Genomic DNA, 26,846 nt, shown 5'->3' on the forward strand with positions numbered 1-26,846 from the left:
GAGCTAAGACAAGGCTCTACTCGTCGCATCTCTAGTGCTCCACGGGAACTCCAGCCGCACAATGCCACAGGACCTGTTCTCACCAGCTTTCAAGAGCAATATACACCCATTCCTGCTTATTTGGAACCTGCGGCATTGCCAGAGATGGTTGTTGACACGGTAGAGCTTGAGATGCTCGAGCATGGGACCTTCACCGAAAGCGACATGTTCTTAGATGCTCCTTTTTTTGGCGAGGGGATTCACGACCCAGCTGTCCTCACAGCCTATGTGGATCACTACAGCAGGCTGAATGCCGCTACTGCTGCTGCATCGCAGCCGCTTACCTCCTATACGGCCCATAGCAGTCCTCGGTTCCAGCCTGATACGTCCTCGGAAAATTCCTTTCTTCAGGCTATTAATGAGATGATGGTTAACCTGGGATCGGATGAAGGTGCAGATGTGGATAAAGAAGGTCTACCTCCTCTCTTAGGTCCGATACCACCATCGGCAGATGACGAGGAAGCTGCCAAAGACGTTGGGATCCTGGATGACAATGATGAGGATAACACAGATGAGTTTGTCCATGGAGCGGGCAATCCTATCTCTGCTCCGGAGGGCTGGGAAGGTGAGTAAATGTGTTTAATTATCTTGGTACTCTGCTGAAGCCAATTCACTCAGATGTTTCCCGACGTCCAGCAGATGACCACTGGGATGCGCTCATAAGTAGTCAAAACTGGGAAGAGGTCGATCCATTCGAACCACACTTCGAGATACACAATATATCGACTGCCGACCTTCGTGCGATTCTGTCATACTTAACGTGCATATATGCAATAGTTTCTTGGACTCACCTAAACTTCCGTCTTTCAATTATCGCGGCTAATGCACTGTTGTGGTGCTTTGCAGTCGTCTTACTGCTCGTCGCACCTGGGACAGCACTTCCTTTCATGACACTCAAGACTGCAAATCAAATCCTGGGGCTCGACGTGCAATTTCAAACTTTGGCAGTCTGTCCGACGTGCAAGGATGTCTACCCGAGCACACCGGAATCTCCTGAATGTTGCGTGCATTGCGGATCACAATTATTTAAGAGCGGCAAAACTGCACGGGGCCAGAAATGAAACAATCGCATCCCTATCATCCAATATCCATATCTTTTGATTTCTCAGCAGCTCGAGACAATACTTAGCATCGAGGGCTCAGAGGACTTGCTGAATGAGTGGCGGAAAGTCGCGCGCAAAGACAGAGTATACCAAGACATCTTCGATGGTGCGATAGCAAAAACACTTCGTGGACCAGATGGGAAGCCATTTTTCGCTAATGAAGGTGTACAACATGTCAAGGGACCTGATAACGAGCTACGCATTGGGCTGTCATGGGCAATAGACTGGTGAGTATCACGTTGTCGCTGTGTTGTAATAAGTGTATCTGACATAGGTTTAATAGGTTTTCCTACCGGCGTTCTTTGATATCGCCATCACATTCATCTTGCCCAACATCTTTCTCCATCAGCAACCTGCCTCCGGAGTATCGTTACCGAACAAGCAATCTTATGCTCACAAGCATTTTGCCGGGTCCAAAGGAGCAGACCGGAGATCAAGTTCAGAGGTTCATACGTCCTATTGTGAGCGACCTTCTGCGATTGTGGAAGGATGGTATAGTTGTCAAGACGCCATCTTCGCCTGAAGGTTTGTAGCTGGATGATTATAAATTTAGCTTGCACTGAATGCACTGTCACAGGGCGACGTGTACATGTGGCATTGTTAGCCGTTGTGTGCGACAAACCGGCAGCTCACAAGATTGGGGGTTTCGGTAGTCATTCCCATACATACCCATGCACTCAGGATTGGATAACAAAGCAGGACATCGGGACACCAAAAGCATTTGAAAAGAATGGTACGTAGTGACCGTCAGTGTGGAAAGGCAACGAACTGACTATTTCCACAGCATTTGAGCCTCGCACAGACAAGAAGCAACGAGAGCTGGGTGAACGGTACCGTAACTTGAAGACGGAGAAGGCGCGCACTGATTTCGTGCGCGCTCATGCAACACGCTACACGGAACTCTCGCGTCTTCCTTATTTTGATCTTGTTCGCCAAATTGTGATAGATCCAATGCATAACTTATTCCTAGGTTAGTGTACAACCATTGGAACGTGAGCTGAAAGACTAATTGATGAATGCAGGACTAACGAAGTCTCACTTCTATCATATATGGGTACAGAAGGATATTCTGCGCGAGAATCATGAACTTAGAATCTTGCATGAGATGCTTCAGGATGTAAGTCTATTGATCAATTTCTGTATGTGTCGTTACAATTACATGCACAGTTCTCACTACCTAACTGGACGGGAAGGCTTCCAACGGACATTGGTATGCCTGCCGGAGGGTCTTTGACCGCGGACCAGTGGAAACTTCTGGTGATCACGCAGGCACCAATCATTGTGAGTCATATATCATCTGCGGTTTAGCATAAACATATACTAAAGGTCGCGAGTGCTCAGATCCCTCAGCTATGGCGAAATTGCCTACCGAAGAATCCTCAAGCATTTCTCCAAGATCGCGTGGCACAAATTGCTGCTGAAGAGAAGAAGCAAGCCGAAGATCGAAAGAAAGCCGCTGAAGAACACACTCGCAAGAAAGCAGAGAAGGATGCGGCAAAGGCCGCTGGTAAAACTAAGAAACCAAGATCACCACAAACCGCGAATATAACTGAACGCACAGCACTTAACGCGCTGCCTGCAATGGGAGGTGAGTAAATGCTCATGTAGCATGGCATAGTACTCACATGTACTTCTGTGGGGATAAAGCGGCAGATGAAGTCGTGCCACCATTGTCATCTGGCCCGAACAGCACATCGACTTCAAAAATCAAAACTTGCCAGTTACATCCTGACGATCCCGCCAATTTCCTTAAGCTTTCCGAGACGTTGTGCAGGCTCACCGCAGATATTCTCATTGAAGAGGATCTCCCCATTGTTGATCACTTGTTACGTGAATACTCCACCGAGTTGATCAGAGTAAGTGCCGCTTTGCATCGATTGCATCATACTAGTTGATCTGATGTGGAATTAGTTGTATGGCAAGTCCTCTGTGAAGACCAACAATCACTACTCAATTCACACCACTGATTGTGTACGCAGTTTCGGCCCACTACGCGATTTTTGGAGCTTTCTGTACGAACGACTCAACAAGGTATTGAAATCGTATAACTCGAATAACCATGGTGACGGTGAACTTGAAACCACATTTTTTGGAGAATTCCATCGCACAGCTGCCTCAGCGAGAGTGGTACGTATCAAGCCCATATATCAACCAAGTGCACTGATACACACCGAACCACCGCAGGTCAACTTCATGGCTCATGATGCAAGTGGCGGCCCTCACATTCAGCGTCTTGGCCACATGATGCTGAAGGCAACACATGATGGACGTGGGACAGTCGCAGGTCTTGCAGCATGGGCCAAAGAAGCCGACCAGGACTCAAGTGAAGGTGAGCATATGACGGTGTAGTAGTGATTTTCAATTGCTTACAAAGTGCAGCACGTCCTCCAAGCACGTTATACTCCATGAGTTCCAGCAACGAAGTAAAATCCATGTCAACCGAAACCTATTGCATCCTGCTCTCTCACTTGAAGAGCCGCTATCCACAGTGGCATCTACACTCACACATTGGGCAACCTCAATTCGTGGACAGTCAACCAATGACGGCGACAGGAATATTCCTCGATCACGTTGTGATAGCTGGCCGACGTTATTATGCCTCGACCAAGAGCGGAACCCGACATTCATCCCTAGTAGAGGTCTATCGGCGTACGTCTGACAGTCAGACTATCATCGATCGGGGTGAGTTGTTAGAAATATTTCAGTTCCAGCAAGACAGTCGAGCACCACCTATGTGGTTTGCACGAATGCGATGGTTCAAGACTTGGACAGGCGCGTGCGAGCCAATATGGGATCAATTGTAAGCCGACAAGCTTGTTCACAATATCTGGAATAAAGTATCACTAATTCATGCTGCAGCACGCATCTCAATGTGCAGCTTTGGCATCTGGAGGAGTATCTGCCTGTCAACGAGGCTGTACCAGTGATCATTGAGCTTCCGCAGATCAAGGGCCATCTTGCCAGGATGACGGTGACTGTGGGCTCAGCAGATGTGAAACTTTGGGCAACCGTGCCATTAGATAACGTATGTGATCGTCTCCCATCTCCTAGAGGCGACTGAGCTTTGCATTCACTTGTAGTCTTCCCGCGACAAACGAACAGCATTGATTTCATAGTCTACGCAACAGTGTAAGTACAAATATTCTTTTCTAACTTGCATAATTGACAGAGACCACACCAGAATACAACGACACTAATGCTGCATGTACTGTAATACTACTAGTAAGAAATCGAACGAACGACAAGAGAGACATTACGCAGCGCCCAAAATGACTATCAAACAAGATGCAAATCTCCGAAGATGAAACACGCACAAGCTACATTTCCGTGCCAATTTTCTTCTCTATTCCCTTTCGTTTTGTGATACTCCGTCCTCACGGTTCTCGGCAGACTCATCTGCACTCGTATCTTCTGGATATTCAGCAAGCAGTCGCCAATCCTCTGAATCAAAATCTCCCTCACTGTACTTTATGGTTGACCACCACTCGAGATCAGCAACCATCACCAAGTCCTTCCCATCAGCATGTAGCTTAGTCAACCAACTTGTGCGAACCATCCCAACATATGGTTGTAATTTCTTTCTGGAGCTCGGTGCTCGTTCGTCGGCTTTCGCAAATGATGTCTGGAAGGTAACTTTGGCAATCTTCTTTGGCCGCTTTGGCTGCTTGATGTATCTCTTGTACCAGAGATCATCCATGTCATCTCACTTACGCTTATGTGCTCCAGTCACTGAAGTGGATTCCTCAGCACCGACCGCACTTGTTCCACTCCCAGTAATATCTACCACAGCCAGTGTGGTTGATGCGACTGCATCATCCGCCATTCTCATAGCCGCTACAGTTGGATGTGTGAGCAGCTTGCATTCCGCTTCAAGTTGTAGAAGGTGGTCGAGGTATCGCAGGTACATCACATACTGAGAGACGAGGTAAGCTCCAACTTGTCAACATATAACTGATTTTGCTCACTCGTTTGCGACGCCACTGATGAGATATGACTGCACTACCATTGGTCGCGCATCCCTGGTCCTTCCGCCTCTTCTTAGTATCGTCACTGGCCTTGGCATCGTCAATCTCGTGCACACTCGAAGCAAAGTCTGTATTCAGAAGAGTCAACGCGCCGGTAACGTTGTGCATTTTCTCGAACACATGAGCCATGTGTCTACAATTTTTCGTTTTCTATAGTGCTGAGTCAGTAGGTTCATAGTAAGTGCATTCCTCCGGGCGACATACCGTCGACCTCTTGCTCCGATGCTGCCCTGATACATTTCTCTTGTCTCGATTAGTACACCCTTCCAATGTCTGCTGCTCCTTGTATCGGACGGCCAGGTTCGCGAGGTAATCCTGCACGAGCGACTTCATCTTCTCCAAGTCAAACGATGCAGTCGGCATGTTTCCAGAATCACCGGCATCACGGATGCACTGGGTGGTTGTGATGGTAAGCATACCTGTTCGTACCATGCATCAAATACTTACCTTTTCATTGTCATACACTTGAGTGGTGACAGCCTTGATGAAGCGCTTGTTTGTTGCATTGTCCATGTGCGCTAGCCACTGCGGATGCCATATTTTCGTGTGATCTTCTTGCTCTACATAGTCCCGGCCATTATCCAGTGGCTTGTGTCGCCCGAGACTGTCAAAGTTCTTCTCGGTTATCGCGAGAAGTGACCACACCATCATGTGGATCAAACTCTGGTATTGATGGTGAGTCATCTGGAAGCTGCTTACAACGACTTGATGCTGAGATCGTACCTTCATCTGGGGATGATCATTCGCCAACATGGGCACCGAACTCCCCTTCGCCTTTTCCTTGCTCGCCGCTTCTTGAATGGCCATGCAACTTGCCAGATGGTCAGCATAATCCTTTTCGAGGGTGTTTACACGCGTCGCCATGCCATGAAACTCAGTGTACATAAGTTTCAGGTGCGTCGATAGATTCTGCTGCTCGTGCTGCATGCTCTGAATCATGGCAGCAAATTCAGATTCTGGGGCATCATAGAGCTGTGCCTGTTGAATGGAGGAGTGCGGAAACGATGCAATAGTAGAATGATCGTACGTGGGTGCGAGCGTCTGCACTTCTGGTGTGCTGCTACTGATCGAAGCTGACCTCGATAGGCTCAACAGCAGTGTGCTCGCGCTAACACTGGATGATCGGGTGAATGGCGAGGCTACAGGATTGGAAGGGGGAATCATTGGGTTAACACCAGGAGGTTGTCTGTAAGGGACGGTGGGCGAGCGCGCCGGTGTCTGCTGGCGAGAGATTACTGGCGATGCATCAGGTGTGGTTCCATACACTGCTGCTGCATTCGCGAATGGCTGAAAAGTCGACGGTGCCGCACCAGGGTTACTTGTAGGGCCTGGTATTGGGTGAGTAAAGTTCACCACTCCACGGAAACCTTGGATCATGCTAAGTGAATGGGGATCATGCTCCTGTGGTGCGAATGCATGGGGGTATGACGGTTGAGGGTACGCGTGTATTGCTGCACCCGATGTATGGTATATTTGCTGACCAGTACTCCCAGCACTTGCAGGATTGAACTCGGGCCGTTGCACTTCAAGCACATACTCGTCAGTCGCTGGCATCTCTGGACAAGGTAAGTAAATGAGTACCATGGCTCGGATTCTGCTCATGGCCGCTGCCCGATGTATGGTATATTTGCTGACCGGTACTCCCAGCATTTGCAGGATTGAACTCGGGCCGTTGCACTTCAAGCACATACTCGTCAGTCGCTGGCATCTCTGGACAAGGTAAGTAAATGAGTACCATGGCTCGGATTCTGCTCATGGCCGCTGCCTGATGTATGGTATATTTGCTGACCGGTACTCCCAGCATTTGCAGGATTGAACTCGGGCCGTTGCACTTCAAGCACATACTCGTCAGTCGCTGGCATCTCTGGACAAGGTAAGTAAATGAGTACCATGGCTCGGATTCTGCTCATGGCCGCTGCCTGATGTATGGTATATTTGCTGACCGGTACTCCCAGCATTTGCAGGATTGAACTCGGGCCGTTGCACTTCAAGCACATACTCGTCAGTCGCTGGCATCTCTGGACAAGGTAAGTAAATGAGTACCATGGCTCGGATTCTGCTCATGGCCGCTGCCTGATGTATGGTATATTTGCTGACCGGTACTCCCAGCATTTGCAGGATTGAACTCGGGCCGTTGCACTTCAAGCACATACTCGTCAGTCGCTGGCATCTCTGGACAAGGTAAGTAAATGAGTACCATGGCTCGGATTCTGCTCATGGCCGCTGCCTGATGTATGGTATATTTGCTGACCGGTACTCCCAGCATTTGCAAAATTGAACTCGGGCCGTTGCACTTCAAGCACATACTCGTCAGTTGCTGACGTCTCCAGACAAGGTAAGTAAACGAGTACCATGGCTCAGATTCTGCTCATGGCTGCTGAATAGATCAGGTATGTGTGATGGCGGTTGGGTCATCTCGCGTTTTGCCGATATCTAATGGCCCGAATTTCATTGTTCCGCAGCACTATGGAGTCGACGTTCATCCGCGCGGTTGTTTCGACTAACTGCGATGCAGAGCAGAGGCAGGAGCAAGGGTAGGGTGTGCAGCCAGGGGAAGCTGAGTGCGGCAGCAGGCATCGCTCGCAGCCGAAATCAGTAGACTCTCCATCTGTCAATACACCTCATTTTCGGAATGTCTTAGGCTCGAGACAGTGCAAATCTTAACAGTTACTGTGCAGAAAATGGTTATATACACAACCCCAAAGACGTGTGACAGGAATGCATCCAGAGTCTTAAGATAATCTGTCCTCCACGTGTTTCGACTCTGAAGATGTCACGATTTGATGCTGTGAAGACATCTGAATGGGGGCAGTTCCTGCCTTTTCTCGGGGTCGAACTGATTCCTTGTTCGGATTCGGAGAGATGTGGGTTCCGAGGCGCTTTTGGAGCATCTTGACGGCCCGAGATTTTCTTAGGTTCGCAGTGATTAGTGTGAAGTACTTGTCGAGCGCAGCCAATTCCTTGCAGTGGGCGTATGGCTCCCATGTATGGTCACCTAGCGTCCATCGCACATGGAATTCGATCTTATTGCCATCCCAGCGATGGCCTACAATTTCATCCACTAGCCATTCCGTTTCCACATCGTCGCCAAAGTCGTAGTACGACTTTGCCTCACGGTGCAGAAACAACACGTCGTCATTGGACTCGTGTCGTCGGAGTAGCGAAACGTGGAATATAGGTAGGATACGCCGGTCCTTCAGTTCTTGCAGCAATTCTAATGTGTAGTTAGAGGTTGCCACATGAACGTCGGTGATCTCATATGGTCCAATAAATTTGGGCATCAGCTTCCTCGCACGACCCTTAGGTAGTGCGAGGTTCTGCATGGATAGATACACCTTTGATCCAGTCGTAAACTCCGGCTCCTCCTGCCGTAGTTTATTGGCTTGGAACGTTTGGTGTGTACGGCTCTCGATGATGACATCATGCGCCATCTTGAGGTTGGCCAATGCTTATTGGGCAAATTCCTGCATGCCCACGAATTTCGTGGTTCCGTGCAGGCCTCCAATCATTCGCAGTAAGTATCCATAATTAAGTTCAAATGGGGCAAATCCTGTGGTTGCGCTCGTGGCTGAGTTCAATGCGAACTCAACCATCGGGATCTGGTCTATCCAATCTAATTGATTGGGAGACACGATGGACTGTAGGATTTGGGATACCGATCAGATGGTCCACTCGGACAGCCCGTCGGTTTGCGGATGGAACGATGTCGACATGAGTAGCTTCGCACCCAGGAGTCAATGTAGTTCACGCCAAAATTTCGACGTGAACTTCGAGTCCCGGTCCGAGACGATGGACTCGGGCATCCCATGTAGTCGCACAATTTCTCGGACATAGAGCTCAGCTATGTCCGAGGCCGTGCTCGTCGTATTCACGGGGACCAGATGTACCATTGATGTAAGGCGGCATATGACTACCCATAGGTAGTCATATCCCTTTGATCGCGGAAACGGACTGACGAAGTCCATTGCTATCGAATTCCACGGAAACCGTGGAATCAGCAAGGAATGAAGTAATCCTGCTTGCAGGTGATTGCGAGGCTTTGCCGTTTGGCAGGCCCCACACGTCATGCAGAATTTTTCGATATCGCGTCCGATCCTAGGCCACCAGAACCACCGTCGGATGTATTCCGACGTCTTCTGTGGGCCGTAGTGTCCTATGGTCATGTGCCCTCTATCGATGATGATCTCGGTCATCATTTGATGATGGTACAGAACCCTCGGGATGCAGATAACTTCTTTATCCTGGCGGTTTTTAGTATATATTGTCTTGTCCCAGATTACGAAGGCGCTGATTTCCATTGGGGATTCAACGACCTTCCTAAATAATGGGTCCTCGCCATAGCCCTTTTGGACTGCGGCCAGGAACGGGGTATCCTGTTCCAAGTGGGCCTTCAGTGGAGGTCCGTTGGTGCGTGATTCGGCAATTGTCGGATCCTCGTCCTTTGCACCTGTGGTTGGCATTACTAGGGGCAGGTGGGAGGCCATTTCGCTGACCTCCTGATCCCTTGACTCCTGCACCTCCTCGGGCAGCTGTGCTGAGCGCTGGATTGTTCCGGCGTGCAGCTCAGCAATACGGTTGGATGGTAGGTCATCCCACTCAGGGTCTAGATGAGCGTCTGTGTTTGCATAGTCCTGGATGGGTGCGAATTCATCCACATTGTCGTTCTGGTAGTACCTAGATAGACAGTTCACGACCTTATTGGTCACGCCTTCTATGTACTAGATTTTGTATTGGAATCGAGACATGTACTCATTCCAACAAATCTGTCAATTCGTTGGATTGGTTACGCCTTCGAAATACTTCAATGCCTGATGGTCGGTCGCGATCATTATCGGTCGGCCAAGTAGTTTGTCCTCCCATTTGAGGAGAGCTTCCAGTATCGCAAGTGCCTCGTGCTCATAGGTCTTATAAGCACGTTGCGCACTCATGAATTTCTTCGACAGGAAGCCAGCTGGGTGACAGGTTCGCCAGTCTGGTCCCTGTCCATACATCGCTCCAACACCGTATAGCGACGTATCGGATATCACCCAGATGGGTTCTGGTTGACGTGGGTCAATTGGCTTCAGGATTGGTGCCTTGCACGCCAAAGCTTTGATCATTTTAAAGCATTTGGTGTGCATTGGGTGCCACACGAATGCTCGGTCGTTGTGAGCCATGTCCGACAATGGCGAGGTGTACACCGTTACGTCGGGCATGAAGTGTCCTAGGTAGTTCACGAGCCCTAGGAAGCGTTGTACTTCTTTGTAAGATCGGGGTATTCGCCATTCGCGAATACGGCTCATCTTGTCTGAGTCTGCGTGGAGTCCTCGGTCATCGATTAGATGACCTAGGCAATCCATGCTCCGTGAATATAGGTCGCACCTCATCTCGCTAAGGTAGAGCTTTGCCTCCCTCAGCTTACGGAATACGATTTCCAGGTGGCGTTTGTGCTCTTCGATTGTATCGGAGAACACGAATATGTCGTCAAGGTATACGTGAACGTATCGTCCGATGCAGTCACGGAATATTAACATCATGAGGCTTTGGAATGTCACTGGGGCATTGCAATCGCCTTGTTGCATGACGTGACTTACGAATGTACCGTATGGGGTGGAGAACGCTGTTTTCCAGACGTCCTCCGCCACCACCTGTATTTGTTCGTACGCGTCGGACAAGTCAATCTTCGACCGGTATTTGGCACGAGACACGTCCATGCATATCTGGTCCTGGTCCAGGAATGGAGTTACGTCCTTTACGGTGTTGTCATTGCATTTACGCGCATCGACAACCGTCCGTAATTTTCCACTCTTCTTCATAATGCATATCATGGGTGCTGCCTGGGGAGCCTGCTTGGACTCCCACCAGCCAGCGTCCTGGTATTGTTGGATTTTCGTTAGGAGCAATGGCTTCATTGCGTCGGCACATCTTGGTAATCGCAGTCGATACTGCTCATCGTCATTGATGAGCGGTATTCGATGGTTGATCTCACGGAACGGTGGAAGGATTGGGGGCGAGGGACACATTATGTCCTTCGTCTTCTCAATCCAGGCTTTTCGGTGTTCCTGTAGTTTCTCCTCAGACGCTGTTGCATCTGATGGTTCTACAAGCGTGGCGCGAATTTCTTCATCTTTACGATGTTCGTTCAGTTCGAACACCATTAAGTCATTTAGACCTAATGGGTTTGGCTGACCGAACTGGTCCCGTCTTGGTTCGTCCATCGAGTGTCTAGTTGGTGCAAACTTCTCCGAGATGTCAGGGAAACAGTCCTTTTTGGGCTGTTTCCTGTTTCTCGTGGTTGATTTTTCTTTCGCCTTGACATTTCCGTCATTCCCCTCCCCTCTTAGGACTGTCCCCAGTTTCACACCACGAGACTGGGGTGGCTTTGCGGCCATTGGTCTCATTGCGGGGTCCTATTGCGGGTTGTCCGAGGTGATGGCGGTAATGGTACCGACGTTGTTGTGCACGCGGTAGTGTGAGTGCAACATATCCTTGCGATTCGCAATGATTGTGGCCTCGTCCACTTCCGCATAGGTCGGTATTTTTTGCTGTTGGATCGATATGGTGCGGTTCTCGAAGTCGAGGACCACGCCATATTTATGCATGAACACTGTGCCTAGTACAGCGTCGTATCTATCGATATCGACGACGTCTAGGTAGTGTTGTGCCTTTACTGGGCCTATGGAGATTGTGGGTCATGCACCATAATTGATGCGTGTCCTGCTTCCCTTGGTGCCCAGTTGGAGACCTATTTGGTCGTCCAGGTCGATTCGGTCTGCCTTCGAGATGTACGTCATTTCCGGAGAAATGGAGTCCGTTGTGCACCCCGAGTCGAATAGTGTATAGGTCTTGATCCCATTGATCAGGACCTCTGCACATAGTGTTCGTTGTGTCTGCAGGTTTCTCTGAGGCTGCATGGCTGGATCGGTCAGGCGTCGTACGCGTGAGTTGTACAGCCATGCATTCCTCGAAGATCGTGCGTCTGTTGCGTGTTCGCTAGTGTGGAGGTGTACGGTCTGCGTACACTTTCCAGGCTTGTGTTGATGCATGGCGCCGAATCTTATTGATCCCAGGTGAACGTCATAGTCATCGTTCCAGCCATCGTCTCCAGATGGGGGTTCACGCTCATCTGCTGATGAGTACTGTGATCCCTCTGGGGCCCAGTCTGACTCAGGATATGTCTGGTATCCTGTGTCATTCTGGTAGGGCCCTTCGTTTCCGTCAGTTTCGGGAGTCGTCTCCTGTGGAGCCGGCTCCTGAACTGTAGCCTCCGGTTCTGCTGGTTCTTGGTTTGCTTGTTCCTCATCCTCGGAGTGGTCATCAACTACACATTGTGCGTGTAGTCGCGCTGGCCGAGGTTTACCATAGTTCGGGCACGTCGGGTCTGTCGAGAAGTGGCCCTTGCCGCCGCAAGAATAACAAGTGATGTTTGCATTTGTCGCCTTGTTATTCGCTGGTGGTCTCAATCCCAAGACTGCCGGGTTTGTGGTAAGATGACCGCCCCCATGACGTTGTCCATCACGTGGGTTCGTCATTCTACGGCCAGCATTACCGGCCTGCTGTGCATGTCCTGGGTGTGCCCCTCCTCGTCCTTGTCCTTGCGGGCAGTAGCTAGGTCATGTATCTCCCGTCGATGATATCATCGGCGTGAGGAATGACACAGCCTTACTTGAACTCCGGGTCCCCATATGGTCCCCGGTCTTCTGAGGCTGTCGGCGGTCCTTGTATGTACGGTATTGGTCCAGCCATCCGTTGCCCTGTTCGATCGCCAAAGCCGATCGATACAGTGCATCGATGGTGTGTTTCTCAGGCGATAGTAGGTGGGCTAGACGCATTACTTCTACCATTGGTAGTGGTAATGCATCCATAAACCTCTTCCGGAATGCATATTCCGTTGGGTATTGCACCATGCGATCTGCATGGTGTAATATCCTGTCGTATAGCTCGCTCACACCTCCGCGTGATAAGCTGTACGTCACCTTGTCATACTTCTCGGATGCTATCAGCTCCGAGTCCTTGTGTAGGAATCGTCGGTGGAGGTGCGTCACCGCATCCTCGAAGTACCACTGTCGTACTTTGCGGTTCGGTGACTGCACGTTCAGAAAGAACCAGTTAGCGGCGTCATCTTTAAGACTTTGCCCCAATATCCGTAGGCGATCCGCATCCATGGCATTGCCAGTGATGCGGAGAGTCTTGAAGTATTCCAGCAATTTCTGTAGCCAGACCTCGAATGCATCAAGATCGTCCTTCCCATCGTATTGTGGCAGTGGAGGCATCTTGGTGACTCTAAGGTATGCTGGTGGTTCGTCGATGGGATCTCTTGATACCATCTCATCCACCATTGTATGGATCCTCTCGATTGCGGGAGACATATCCGGAGGTATCGCTCCTGGGCCATGCGATCATTGTATGGTCGCGTGGCCTGCGTGCGTACCTGGTGCGGCTGTTGTACTCATTCCCGGGAATCGAGGGGGTCGGTTCACTGCGGTAGAGACTGCCAGGTTTGGCTGTGTCACTCCCAATTGGAATGTTACGTTCCGAGTAACGTTGGGCTGTTGCGTAGTCGTCGTTGCATTCACTGCAGGACCATATGTCGGTCCTGCAGATCGTGTGTTCGTTCCCATTATGGGCTGCCCTTGCAGCCCACGGGGGTATCCAGGTCCTGCAGGTCACGTTGGTCGAGGAGGCAGTGGTGGCGGAGTTGATCCATTGGATCGCGGTAGCCATTGTCCTCCAGGTCAGTGTCCCCGGGGTGGCATTGCGGGCCTTCGACCATTTCTTCTGAAATGGTCGGAGTTATTCCCGTCATCTCCGGGGTATGGACTGGAGTCGTTTGAATCATCACTTCCGGGGTCTTCTTCAGGAGCTGCTACTGGAGCCGTTCCGGACTGGAGTGATCCCCACATCGCGCAAGGTGTCGATGATACCGGTGGTTGTACTCCGAATGCCCTTAATGCCCTTTCAGACTCTGAGGTCATCCAGTCCAAGTATCTGGTGTATATTAACACCATTCGATTGTATTCCTCATCCGGCTCTCCCTCTTGCTGTGATCGGGCCAACTGACGGTACGCGCTCTCGATAACTATATCGGGAGCACCAGCCGTCGGGTCCTCAACCTCTGAGAGGTATAATCCTCGCTCTACCGCTATCTCCTCGATGGAGTTCCTCATTCCCGAGGGGACGGGTTGGTCCACTGGGTCAACTTCGTCTCCTGAGGAATTTTTGAGTTCGTCCATTATTTTTTCAAACCGCTCGTTCTGCGCGTGGCGGGTCCGTTCATATGCCTCACGAATGGCCTGCATCTCATGTTCTTGTTTTTCTTGTAGTTCGTCAAGCTCGCGGTTCGCTTCTTCTCGAGCCTGCTGGAGTGCCTCTCAGGCTCTCTCTTTGCGCACGTGTTCAGACGAACTCGTGCTTGCAGTGCTTCCTGGGGCTCTATCCTTAGCACGACGTAATTCGTCCGCTAAGGAAGAGGTCGGTTGTGCTGGCAGGGCCGGGGATGAAAATCTCTGCGAGTAATGCAAAGGATGTCGTGGTGTCCTTCCCATTCTCGTTGTTTCCATTTCTTCACTGGCCTGATGAGATCCAGTGGATCTCACCGGCGTTCTGACGTTGCAGCCAGAGGCGGGTTCCCGCTGCTGCTCATCTGTTTGGCCTCCTCGTGTTGAGCGGGGGGGTTCAATGTACGACAGTGTAGGGGATCGTGGGGCTGGTGATGCCAGTTCTTGCCCACGGTCCGTTATTTCTGGGACTGGCGTGTCAGTGTCCGCGTGCACGCCATCATTGGGTGCGCTCTCGGCCACGTCTGCCAGAGCCGCGTCCTCTGCCTGTCTTGACTGGGAGCGTGTTATTCGTGTGTTTTTGGGGCCTTGACTTGCCATTGGGTGGCAAGTTAAGGTTCTTGATTTCTTGATGGGGGTCTTCGCTGTCGAATAGAATTTTTCGCAGGGCGAAATGGACTGTAAAAAAGTATAATGGGGGGCGAGGCCTTATCACACCGAACCTCAGATACAGTGCACCAAGCTCTATTCTGGAGCGTCATGCGTGTATCAAGGTCGTGGTGTGTTAAGTCTCTGACTTCAACACACCGACGCGCGCTCGATACACGCAGAGTGCATACAAACAGTACACAACAATTATGTAATACATGATGAGATTAGATAAGATTAGGGCACAAGTACCGCTTGGTACTTGTGCCCTGCAATACAACAGCAGCACGTTACATTGCAGTATGCGCCCGGATGGTGGATGGCGGGTGTTGAGTCTGCACGGTATCGTCTGCGTTGGTGTTGACCTCGAGAGCATCGTGAAGTATAAGCATCATGCAGACAATGATAGATACTCATAATATCTCCCACAGTTTCTGGGCACCGCCTCGCCGCGTATTGATGGTGCCCAAACTCGGTATATGCATCCTCCGAGTACGTATTCATATCCATGTCACGACGTGTCTAATGAATCATTTTATTATAGTCAGGTCCTTCGTGCCAACGCCAACGAGAATGAGCGTGCAAACCACCGCAATGGTCACAACAGTCTCGCAACTCTGAAAGAGCAACGTGCTGCGCACTACCGTCAGGCAGCCTCACGTTCATCATCACCATAGTCGGTAAGTATGCCAACATATGTATCGTGCCATACAATGTCTTACAGCTGTTCGTGCAGACTGCCGACCTCGTATCTCTCCACGGTTGCTGCCCCTCTCCTGGACATTCTCATCGGCCATCAGCATTCACCTTCGCTCCCTCTCCTTGTCGTCGTTGCTCCTCCTCACTAACCGTGCTTTCTTGTTGCATCTCGACTGCTCATGTCCTTCGTGCTTTCCCTCGGTCTCCGGATGCTCACTTCTTTTGCCCTCTTTGTGCCAGTGTGGTGTTTGGCTGTCGTGCTCCTTCTCGTCTTGCGCGCTGTGCTCCTGCTCTGTTCGGTATCATGGGATCATGTGGACTTCGTAGACACCGGAGACAGTGTGCAATATCGCATCTGCGGACATTGTGGGAAAATTCTGCCTTACATTGTACATGTATGACCGGCTCTTGTTGCCTGCGGAAATTTGGTGAGACTCTATGTTTGTACTCACCTCTGTCGTATGTAATATTGTACAATGATTACTGCATTTCTCGTAATGTGCCGTGCCGGCTACAAACAATATTATCCATACAGCCATTGTAATTTTTCCCCGGGTGTCACCACTGCTTACAATAGCATTACAATACCTTATAAAGCTCGGAATCCGTTATAATAAGTCCGAAGTATTCCGGGCATTCCGAATAGATTATGTTGATTGCGAATGGATTACCGAATAATTTAAGACGTTGAGAAAAGTTCGGAACCACCGTAGAGAAGTTACTATCCATTACAACTTTGCTCAATAATTTTGATCATTGTAATGGATTTCGTAGATTATAATGCTATATAACCGATGGTAACGAAAGTGCACTTTTGCTGATGCATTTCTGAGGACATTGCTAGCCTGAAGGTGGTAGTCAGTTGGATATTCCCACGATGGACACCGGTTGCCCTGGATTGCGCCTCGTCTCAGGCTTTCTCTGTACCGCCTTCCTGTTTGTATCTATTCTCTTCGTCGGGCAAGCCAACGTCGATGGCTTCAAAACTTGGGCCGCCTCAGAGGCGTTTCGCCCAACAAAACTCTCCTTCAACTGTCAATCTTTTGTCTCCCCCTTCATCAAGTACTTCTCCTGGCGTGCAGGCCGCGTTCGCCCAACCTCCCAGAACTCTGCGTGGCGTGGCCAGTGACGCGTCGCTCGTGAGTATGCTTCGTGTTACGTCACATTGTGCTTGACAGTTAAATCGTTTTATTAGAACGCGTCGCGGTATGGCTCTGAGAAGCATGGTTCTGTACCTCATTCTATATCTGACAAAGTGCGTGCGCCTCCGCCACGACTTCATTTGCCAATGGTTTTATATGCACAATGTCACGCAGTTTTCTCTGTCGCCTGATCCGTCGTTGTGGGGTGCAGACCTGTCGCTTAACCACCAGGAGAGCGACGACTTCCTCCACAACCCGGATCCAAGAAGGGACCGAATGAATGATCAAGATGGAAATATTTTCACGTATAGAGGAATTGTGAATTTGGGCTGTGTGATAATATTATTGGTCGGTCTTGTCGCGCTATTGTACGCTTTGCATCGTCTCGCAGCCCATGATATCGTCTTACTCGCTGACATTGATCTGTACTATAGCGCAGGATACCCTCTCATCACTCACTTCACCCAGCACAAACCCTCTACCTTTGGAGGCTTCAACATCGGCGGTATGAATGCATCGGGCCAAGTACCGTCCATGCCTGGTAATTTTGGCCTCGTCGACACCGATACACCGAAAGAAGCGCTGTACAAGTCAGATTACATCAACAATAAAAAATGGCAGCTGGTGTTCAGTGACGAGTTCAACGTCGATGGACGGTCCTTCTGGCCAGGAGATGATCCGTACTGGGAAGCGCTTGACTTGCACTATTGGCAGACGAACAACATGGAATGGGTGGATCCGACCGCCATCACCACCTCGAATGGTTCGTTGAAGATCACCATGTCTGCGAAGAAAAACCACAATCTCAACTATACGAGTGGGATGATGACCACTTGGAATAAGTTCTGCTTCACGGGTGGGCTCATTGAGGTTTCGGTCGTCATTCCTGGGTTCAACAATGTTGTCGGCTTCTGGCCTGCTATATGGACGATGGGCAACCTTGGCCGTGCGGGCTATGGAGCTAGTCTCGAAGGCATGGTATGGTCACCTATACTATTTACCGCAGTGCCCGCTAACGGACTGGGGCTTCTCGCCCAACTCAGTGGCCATACACATATGACTATTGTGATGTTGGGACTATGCCGAACCAGACGAACGCCGGTCTTCCGCTTGCTGCTACCGAGAACGGCGATCCCAATAACGGCAATGCTCTGTCATACTTACCTGGCCAGCGCCTATCACGGTGCTCGTGCCCTGGGTCGTCTCATCCTGGCCCCATGCACGAAGACGGCACGTTTGTAGGACGAGCTGCTCCCGAAATCGATGTTCTTGAAGCGCAGGTATGCGACTACCATCTCCATATGGACTTGCGGTTCAGAGACACCGTGTGTGCAGATTACTGGAGATCCTCTCATTGGACAGGTCTCTCAGTCTGGCCAGTGGGCGGTAAGTATCATGATCTTCTGTACTCTTGATTGTCAGGTACTGAGTAACGTCGACACTGGTCAGCCGTTCAATCACGAATACCTGTGGGACAATACCTCGGACACCTACTCCATCAAGAACACAAGTTCGACATATTTGAACTCGTACCTGGGAGCTGCATACCAGCAGGCTACATCTGCTGTGACAGATAGCAGTGCGCACGATAATTACTTGGTCTACTTCTGAACTTGTGATTGATGTCGTCCTGGCTGTAGATCAGAACGCCTATGAGCGTAACGGAGGAGAGTTTGCCGTTTATGGATACCAGTACCAACCTGGGTTTGATGGCGCAGTGAGTTCGACGAGAGCTCTCGACACATTTTTTCGCTCATCACCCCTTCAGTACATCGGTTGGATTGCAAACGGCGAGCTAGTTTGGGTTTTGCAGCAGCCAGCCATGGCAGCGGATCCCATAGTGGAGATCAACCAGCGTCCAGTGCCGCAGGAGCCCATGGTGAGCAAACTTCGATGTATGAGTGTTCTTACTCACACCTCCTATTCCCCCCCTCAGTACGTTATCGTCAATCTGGGCATGTCAAACAACTTCTTCCCCGTCGATCTGGAGAATCTTCCGTTTCCCGCGACAATGAGCATTGACTACATTCGTGTATACCAGGATCCGAGTAATATCAATATTGGCTGTGATCCCAAGGACTTCCCCACCGCCGCGTATATTAACGAGTACGTGTTTTATCGACTGCCCCGTCAAGTGACTACTCAGCGAGCCCTTACTTTCAGGTATATGGAAGCTTACACGAACCCAAATCTGACAACGTGGAGGGGCGATTATGGCCAGCCGTTCCCGAATAACAGCTTCGCGGGCCCATGCCCTTGATACTCTGCGCCCTTCGGACGGCCTCACGAGCTGTCCGATCATACTAGTATTTATGCTTTTGTACCACATTACTCCCCCCGATTGGTTGGCGCTGTGCTTGTAATCTCTCTCGACCTTCCAGCTGTTTGCCTGCATTCACTCTTTGCTCTGCTGCTGCACCACAGGCTGATTGCAGCTATTGTACTTTTTACTTTCTCCACTCCACTCCTCGGACACGCTGCGCCAATTGCCCGCATCCATGCGTTTCTGCATTTCCATACGGTCAAGGCTAGGGAGGGCCCACATATATCTCGCTTCTCGATCGAGAAATGCAAGTGCCCTTCGTGTTCCATCTGTCAGGAAGGAATAAACAATAAGTGTAATTGGTAGGCTGTGTCAGGTTGTATTCTAAGTTGATGAGTACAAAGCTAAAACGATTAAACCAACCTCGCTAATATCCATCACTGGCATCTCAAGATTTGCCCATACCAGGCAGCCACGATTAATTATGACGACGATTGTCCTTGCGGCTGCGCGCCTTGCCTGTCTAACAGCGACTGCAGCTTAGCTAGGGTCCGCTCAAGCGTGATGATGCCACCTCCTGTGAGCCGTGGCACAGCGAGATCCCTGTCCGCTTCCGTGTCCTCACTCGTGGTTTTGCTCTTCTGAATTAATCCCCGGGCATCGTTCAGTACCTTGGCAAGCTTCCCAGTGGTGTAGTAGAACCAGTGGATCTCCTCCTCGAGACTGCCCAAGGGTATTTCAAGAGCGCGCCGTACGAACCCACGTGAGAGGACGTAAGCTTTCTCGCTGTATAGCCGGCTTCGCAACAGAGGGTCACTAACGGCATGCCTTGGACGGAAGGAGACCTTACCTGTTGACTGTACCATCCTCGGTGCCTCGAAGCTTTTCATACGCAGGCTCACAGAACCAGCTGAACATACGATGAGTGAAGACAAAATGGGTTGGATGAAGTGCACCCACGGTTCTTTGACGAGGACAAGACCCTGTATAGAGACGAAGGCTTGCAGTAGCGATGAACGTGCGGCACTCCAGGTTTCGTTCCTATCACCTGCCCATGTTCCTAGAATGGACAAACAGACCTTTCCTTCCTCGTACAAATTTCTTACGGGAGTTAGTTGGAAATCATAGGGCTGGAAGAGACAACTTACGGATTCACTAATGATCGTGATTTTTGTCAACATTTGAATCGGGAAACACTAGGTGTACATACCTCTGCCATTGCCCATCGTCCAGCTCAAGAAATGCGCGATAGGTGGAGTTTGAGGGAAGTTTGAGTCCAGCATCCAGTCAATCACAAACGGCGCATCTTGGTATGGCGTATTCTCTGGGCCGATAATCAGACAGCGTAACAAATCCGTGCGGTCTTCATACGCCCGGACAAGGATCGAGTCTACGAGCCAAAACGTATCTGATGATTTCTGGGACCAGTTTCAAGTCAGAAGACACACGTACCAGGCAAGCTGCTGGTAAGCACACGATACTCCTTCGTGAGGCGTGCGAGAAACTTCCGCGATGGTTGTGCAGGGGGAGAAGAGAAGAATGCATGATCAGATGGAGCGGATGAGAGAACTTCGAACCGTTTCCAGGGTGGCTTGCTATCTTCTTCGGCTCCCTCGGCGTCCTCAACGTCGGTAGCATCCCTAGGCACGTCAGGAGATTGAGGCCGCGTTGCTGGTGTAGAAGCCATTTCTTCGTCGGAGTCCATAGCCTCTGGTGTGGAGTTGGTGACGAGTGGCGCGTCGATGTCGTGGGTGTGAAGTACCGTGGGGCTAGACGACGACCATCCCTCTTCGTCCAAATCCATCCCATCGTCGTCAGTTGATTCCCAGTCATCTCCATCTTCGTCATTTTCGACCCAATGCCCGTCGTCATCCATGGCCCAGACCTCCACGTTCTCCTCACCGCCCATATTGCTGCCCTCTTCACCATCAGAATCGTCGTCTCCCCACAGCTCTTCAAGCTGCTCCAGTCCGTCATAGAGCTTCGTCAGCCTTTCTAGTGGTAACATAGTTGATGTTGAATCCGGCAGTACAACCTCGACCGTACCGTCCAGACGGAGCTGTGGGTAGTCAGTCGCCGAGCTCACCAGTATTTAGACGAACGTATTCACCTCGGCTACTTCACCAAACCAGTTAAAGCACGGGTTCCCCTTCTGTGGCCGTTGAATGTTACCCTCTACAACGGCTGTGTCTTTGCCCCGCCGTTCAGCTATGGAATTTCCTAGATCTGCCATCTCGCGACGCCATCCTCCAAGCTGTCCGTTCTCACTGACAATCGGAGCCTCGCGGACCCATTCCTCCACTTCGCCTATCCTTGGCACCATAGGTGTCTCGACGCCGTTCGTCGTACCCTCCCTGTGGATAAATACAAAGTCGCCCCGTCGCACCCCAAGACCATCGGCAAGCGACAAAGCCGACCAATCACCAGTTCCGTGAGGATCGAGCTCGAGTAGGGAAGCAAGCTCAATCGCTTCGGTGTCCGTGCAGCGTACTTGGGCCGTCCTATCGACAGCGTTCACAGATTGCACTATAGCAGCACGCTTCTGGTCTTCATTTTTCCAAAGGACATGATCGCCCGGCCTTCGTCGACGTTAGCATCGCATTTTTTGGAGAGTATCGTGTACTTACCAACAGTCGTACTCATCCGGATTAAGATATGGAACCGTGGCCTTAGCATCCAAGGTCCCTTGTGTGCCGTCCTGCCATAGAACGTTCACAGTGGTGTGTGTCTCCTGCACCACAAAGGTGCGGACTTCGATTCTGTTCTGCGGGTCGTCATCACGTCCATGTCGTGTCACCGGTAACCCAGCCGCGTCCTTGAGAATAACACGATCCCCTACTCGTAGTGCCTGTTCGGCTCGACGACGTACCAGAGTGAGTTTCGACAAATCTGCACCATGCCAGAATCGTGGGGGACGCAATCGTAATTGTGCATCCGCAGGATCCAGCTGTACTCGAGAGCGTAAGAACGAACGTCTTAAGATTAGTAAATGAACACACGGATTGATTGATGGCTAGCCAAGCAATGGCTAGTACTGTCCGCTTGACCGCAACAACAGTGTCTGTCTGACTGGGTCGAAGATTGCCCATGAGGAAGCCAAATAGATGTTGCACCCCCGACAATGGTTGTGGCAAAACATCCTAGCGATGTGTTAGAATCTACTGTGACAGTGTTTCATGGTAGAGACTTACGGGACCCTTCTCGCCCACTGCAAGGCGCGCGCTCAATTCTGGGACACGAACCAAGTCGCCGCTGCCTGTCTCCACCACCGCTTCATCGAACATCTTACTGTCACGTTAATTTGAACGCTCGTCTAAGGCAAGAATAGAGGGATTACCTCGATCACCTGGCCGACCCAGTCATCATAGACGACGTAGTCGCCCATGTCGACATCAATAGCAGCTTCGATGTCATTGGTACTCTTCCATTCGGGTAGCTGTCCTGCACTAATAGCATGGCTCAGGCGTCCCTTTACTTCGATACTGAGATAATGAAAAGGCGTCAAAATTCGTTGGAGGGAAGGAGGGTAACATGCCTACGCCGTTACGACCCCAGAACAGACATCATCGATGCTGCGCTTGAGCAGGTCACCAGGTTGGTACATTCGGTCAATCAAGTCAAGCTTCGATTCGGGCAGGATTTCACGCATAGGTTTGGGGAAATATGATACACCGACCTCGCCCTGATACAAACACGATATAAGCAAATGTATCTCACCTGTGAAGATGCAATCAATCAAGAAACGCGCCTGCTTCAGTGGTCTTAAGAGAGGATCCGTGTTGTCAGCTGGTGGTGGAAGGTCCTCGGCATCGTGCCAACATCGCTGATACAGAACTGGGTCGGAATCTGGGACGAACCGCTAATTGAAGCGTCCACATACCAAGACAATCCCGTATATCTCTGGGTTGTCCTTGCGCTGGACTATATCCTCTTGGTAGAACTGTACAAAACAAAGTTACAAGATCGGACCTCGTCCGGACATTGATGCAGCGTCTTACCTTTGCTGCTTTACGTTTTCGGTTTGTGGCGGACATTTGAGTCGCAATTTATCGCGTCTTTTCAGGTTCTAGGAATCAGGTGAAGCTGAACGATTAGGGTGTGGTGAGATAGTCGTCGGTCGTAGTGGTTGTCCTGCAGATATGGCGCCGTCAACGGCTCCGGTCAAGTCGCGCGGTCCAGATCGGCGAAACGCGCGCCCTGAACCTCCGAACTGCTTGCTATAAGTACTCCCTGCAGCTGTCGATATTCTTACTCAAGACCTCAGAGATTTGCAAGCAGACTTCAGTCAAATGCATATTGAACACAGCTACATATGTCTCCTTTCTGATCCTCTCTGAGTGACTCAGATATCGAGGAGATCAAGATCCTCGGCCCTCGAGGATCGCGGCGCTTCAAGCTTCAAGCTTCAATTAACGAGGTAATCTGGATCTTCCCCTGCAGCGGCCATGCTCCCGCTTGGACGATTAGTGACGAAGACACGTTTACCTCCCTATTTGTTCACGTTCAGGCGAAAGGCGAGTTTACTGGCGTGCACAAGTGAGCAACACCGTGCCACTCATATTACACAGCATGTCGAACGAAATCCTGCCATTTACTTACTGGATGAAATTAGCGTATTGCATTATACAGGCTCGACAGACTTCAGATACGCTGCGCATATTGGTACACAATTGCGGACGAAAACCCAGACCTATACACCTCATCTTATCGTACACGGTCTCGCAGCGTCCTTGTGATCTCGCCACGACCAGCTTAGAAGGCAACTGCAGCGGTCAAGCCATCAAGTTCCCGTTCATAGCACCTATGCTGGCTGACTTCATAGGCGAAGTTGGACACAAATCCCTTCTCCGACCGCCCAATCGAGAACTTGTGGGCAGCCGCAGAGCTCACGTCGTATTGGCCGGTGGTAACAACGCCGTACGACGACGTCACGGCATCGTTCTTCATGTTGGTGGCAAGCTGTACGCCGGGCAGTATGACTGCCTCGTGCAGGAACGCTACGCCTGTGGAGTATTTATCAGTGTCAACAGTGGGTATGCATTGCCCTAAAGCTCACCTTCGCCTATGGCACCAATGGCCTTGCAATGACCGAACGCCTCTCTGACCCAATGGATCGTGCGTCCATTCTTCGCCAGACTCTGCGCATGCTCCGCGCCACTGGGGATAATGAACGCATCAAACAACGTGCTCCGCTGTCCTTCGTAATGATGGTCGGCCCAAACGCCAGTACCGGAGCCGATCTTTTCGCCGGAAGGGCGAACCCAACCACGACGGGGCCCAATAATCCAAGTCGTGGCGCCGCCAACCTTCAGTGCGGCACGAAGCGCTTCGACCTCAGCAAGGTTGAAGCCGTCCGCAAGTAGGATGGCAATGCGGCGGGAGACGATGGTGGGCACCTTGGGGGCGTAGTAAAGTTGGGAGAGCGTGGGCGTCGCGTTGCCGTGGTTCTCCCGCGCCGGTGCTTCGGGGATCACACCGCCAACATTGATGGCGACCTGTTTGGCAAGCTCGAAATCGATGTTGTTGAGAATCTTGCTGTACAACTCGTATACGACGGAATCATCGCAATGACTCAGCTCGAAGGAGATGGCGTTGACAATATGGGCCTTCTCGTGGGGCGCGAGTGAATTATAGAACAATTGAGCCTGTTTGTAGTGCTCTTGGAATTTGGCACCGCGAACACGCTGCTTAATTCCCGCTACCCTCTGAGCGAAGCTTTGAAAATTCGTGGTGGTGAGATAGAGACGCAACAGCGAGACGACCATGAGACACTCACTCCGCATAGCCTCCGTCGCTCGTGGGTACAGGACGACCAATTTCTAGGCGATTCGGCCAGTAATTGATTTGCCCCTTGGTAATTTTGTGTCGCATCTGCCCATCGCGCTGATTATTGAGTACCGGGCACACAGGCCGATTAATTGGAAGTTCCTGCCAATTAACGCCCAACCTGGTGATCTGAGTATCAAAGTAGGAGAAGTTCCTACCCTGCAATAGCGGGTCGTCACTGAAGCCAATCCCGGGGACGACGTGGCTGGTGCAGAATGCCGCTTGCTCCGTCTCAGGGAAGAACTCGTCCACCGTCCTGTTGAGCACCATCTCACCGATTACTTGAAGCGGTACGAGCTCCTCCGGCCAAATCTTTGTAGCGTCCAATATGTCGAAATCAAACTCATGCTCTCGAGACTCCGGGATCGTCTGGATAGCGAACTTCCACTTCGGAAGGGCTCCACTGGTGATGGCTTCCTCAAGATCCTTGCGGTGGAAGTCTGGCGGTGAGAATTGTGGTCAGAGTGGGGCAGTAATACTAATATAGTGCCTTACCAGGATCCTGTCCTGCGATCTTCAGTGCCTCATCCCACATAAGACTGTGGACCCCGAGCTCCGGAAGCCAATGGAACTTCACGAAGTGACGTTCACCCGCGGAATTCATGAGTGTGAAGGTATTCACACCAAAACCTTGCATCATGCGGAAGGAGCGCGGGATTCCGCGGTCGGACATCACCCACATAATCATATGAGCAGCTACATGATAGTTACAACTCGTCAACAAGTTGCATCTCACGGAGGATGATAAACAGGCGCATACACTCAGGTTGGAGACCCACGAAGTCCCAGAAATTGTTGTGAGCGCTCTGCCCCTGAGGCACCTCATTGTGCGGCTCGGGCTTGACGGCGTGAACGAAGTCTGGGAACTTGATCGCGTCCTGGATGAAGAAGATCGGGATGTCGTTGCCAACAATGTCCCAATTCCCCTCCTGGGTGTAGAACTTCGTAGCAAAGCCGCGTACATCGCGGACGGTGTCCTGAAAGGCAGTGTAGATAGCACATATTTATAGCCAATTTAACAAACTTACGGCACTTCCGCGAGAGCCCTGGACGGTGCTGAATCGGACGAACACGGGCGTCGTCCTCGAAGCGTCGGTGAGCACGGGAGCATATGTGTATTTGGAAGCACGATCGTCGTAGACCTTGAAGTAACCGTGTGCTCCCGCACCGCGTGCGTGAACGACGCGCTATACAATAATATGGTGAATTAGCTTCAAACTTGAAATCGTACCGAATTTCCTACCTCCGGGATGCGTTCGTGATCGAAGCGATGTATCTTTTCCCTGGCAATCTAGATGTATGCGCCTTAAAACGATGTATGTATGCTAGCCCTTAAAAGACGCACCTGGTCCTCTAGGAGCGAAGGTCCGGTACCTTCGCCGTCAGTGACTTTAAGCCTAAGGTGCCTGTCAGGTGGGTAAAGACTAAGAAAGCACTCAGACAATACCAATTGTCTGTATCGGAGACAAAGACACCATGATCTGTAGTAAGACCCTTAGTAGGGTTTGCAGAGGGGTCAATGGTAGCTCTGTGAAGGTCAGCGACCTTCGGGTTCTGGGTTGCGGCAGTGAAGGCTTGTTTGACTGCGTCTGAGACAGTGGACATGTTTGGTGGAGATGGGAGAGGGAGAGAAACGTGTACAGGGGTTTTCTGGAACAGATAGCATTATAAGGGGTCACAGAAGTAATATTTTAATGTGGTGAAGTCAAGCAGGTGAACCCAAGACTAATAAGCGGAAGGACGTCACACTGACGCACACTCGACGCGTCGTGACACGTGATGGCAATGTTCGGTACCTTTAGTTCCAAAATAGGCAAGTGCCCACCGCCATGATCCGCCCGGTG

The 26,846-nt window shown here is 50.8% G+C and overlaps 8 protein-coding genes across 8 annotated transcripts; 2 read left to right on the forward strand and 6 right to left on the reverse strand.

The window, feature by feature from the left end:
* Window positions 1–144: 144 nt before the first annotated feature.
* On the forward strand, window positions 145–4,258 carry SCP_0109220 (hypothetical protein; the record flags this gene model as incomplete). Its single annotated transcript, XM_027753152.1, has 16 exons — window positions 145–604; window positions 658–777; window positions 886–965; window positions 1,152–1,369; window positions 1,426–1,667; window positions 1,720–1,875; window positions 1,927–2,112; window positions 2,165–2,259; window positions 2,310–2,423; window positions 2,484–2,730; window positions 2,790–2,998; window positions 3,054–3,269; window positions 3,327–3,471; window positions 3,915–3,942; window positions 4,002–4,167; window positions 4,223–4,258. 16 exons carry the CDS (start codon window positions 145–147, stop codon window positions 4,256–4,258), a joined length of 2,718 nt encoding a protein of 905 aa, XP_027608953.1.
* Window positions 4,259–4,845: 587 nt separating this feature from the next.
* On the reverse strand, window positions 4,846–7,521 carry SCP_0109230 (hypothetical protein; the record flags this gene model as incomplete). Its single annotated transcript, XM_027753153.1, has 10 exons — window positions 4,846–5,055; window positions 5,108–5,317; window positions 5,372–5,560; window positions 5,615–5,830; window positions 5,891–6,723; window positions 6,803–6,877; window positions 6,957–7,031; window positions 7,111–7,185; window positions 7,265–7,339; window positions 7,419–7,521. 10 exons carry the CDS (start codon window positions 7,519–7,521, stop codon window positions 4,846–4,848), a joined length of 2,061 nt encoding a protein of 686 aa, XP_027608954.1.
* A 378-nt stretch (window positions 7,522–7,899) lies between these two features.
* Window positions 7,900–8,598, reverse strand: SCP_0109240 (hypothetical protein; the record flags this gene model as incomplete). Its single annotated transcript, XM_027753154.1, has 1 exon — window positions 7,900–8,598. One exon carries the CDS (start codon window positions 8,596–8,598, stop codon window positions 7,900–7,902), a length of 699 nt encoding a protein of 232 aa, XP_027608955.1.
* Window positions 8,599–8,901: 303 nt separating this feature from the next.
* SCP_0109250 (Retrovirus-related Pol polyprotein from transposon 412) lies at window positions 8,902–13,485 on the reverse strand (the record flags this gene model as incomplete). Its single annotated transcript, XM_027753155.1, has 6 exons — window positions 8,902–9,885; window positions 9,955–11,556; window positions 11,599–11,795; window positions 11,847–12,543; window positions 12,696–12,754; window positions 12,813–13,485. The coding sequence occupies 6 exons, from the start codon at window positions 13,483–13,485 to the stop codon at window positions 8,902–8,904; spliced, it is 4,212 nt and encodes a 1,403-aa protein (XP_027608956.1).
* Window positions 13,486–16,745: 3,260 nt separating this feature from the next.
* On the forward strand, window positions 16,746–19,173 carry SCP_0109260 (Beta-glucan synthesis-associated protein; the record flags this gene model as incomplete). Its single annotated transcript, XM_027753156.1, has 11 exons — window positions 16,746–16,910; window positions 16,967–17,026; window positions 17,088–17,281; window positions 17,348–17,891; window positions 17,957–18,193; window positions 18,249–18,299; window positions 18,363–18,492; window positions 18,554–18,630; window positions 18,682–18,792; window positions 18,850–19,019; window positions 19,077–19,173. 11 exons carry the CDS (start codon window positions 16,746–16,748, stop codon window positions 19,171–19,173), a joined length of 1,836 nt encoding a protein of 611 aa, XP_027608957.1.
* A 135-nt stretch (window positions 19,174–19,308) lies between these two features.
* Window positions 19,309–19,458, reverse strand: SCP_0109270 (hypothetical protein; the record flags this gene model as incomplete). Its single annotated transcript, XM_027753157.1, has 1 exon — window positions 19,309–19,458. One exon carries the CDS (start codon window positions 19,456–19,458, stop codon window positions 19,309–19,311), a length of 150 nt encoding a protein of 49 aa, XP_027608958.1.
* Window positions 19,459–19,658: 200 nt separating this feature from the next.
* On the reverse strand, window positions 19,659–23,210 carry SCP_0109280 (predicted protein; the record flags this gene model as incomplete). Its single annotated transcript, XM_027753158.1, has 15 exons — window positions 19,659–19,974; window positions 20,027–20,086; window positions 20,137–20,277; window positions 20,325–20,331; window positions 20,387–20,566; window positions 20,629–21,235; window positions 21,287–21,755; window positions 21,804–22,123; window positions 22,176–22,316; window positions 22,368–22,460; window positions 22,514–22,658; window positions 22,716–22,858; window positions 22,925–22,999; window positions 23,057–23,116; window positions 23,175–23,210. 15 exons carry the CDS (start codon window positions 23,208–23,210, stop codon window positions 19,659–19,661), a joined length of 2,793 nt encoding a protein of 930 aa, XP_027608959.1.
* A 718-nt stretch (window positions 23,211–23,928) lies between these two features.
* On the reverse strand, window positions 23,929–26,607 carry SCP_0109290 (Catalase A; the record flags this gene model as incomplete). The annotated part of the gene is made up of 9 exons (XM_027753159.1): window positions 23,929–24,179; window positions 24,233–24,891; window positions 24,953–25,442; window positions 25,498–25,698; window positions 25,763–25,979; window positions 26,031–26,189; window positions 26,246–26,293; window positions 26,348–26,399; window positions 26,450–26,607. 9 exons carry the CDS (start codon window positions 26,605–26,607, stop codon window positions 23,929–23,931), a joined length of 2,235 nt encoding a protein of 744 aa, XP_027608960.1.
* Between the last annotated feature and the right edge of the window lie 239 nt (window positions 26,608–26,846).

Source organism: Sparassis crispa, assembly GCF_003851025.1.
Source record: "Sparassis crispa DNA, contig_000000F, whole genome shotgun sequence".
Taxonomy (NCBI): domain Eukaryota; kingdom Fungi; phylum Basidiomycota; class Agaricomycetes; order Polyporales; family Sparassidaceae; genus Sparassis; species Sparassis crispa.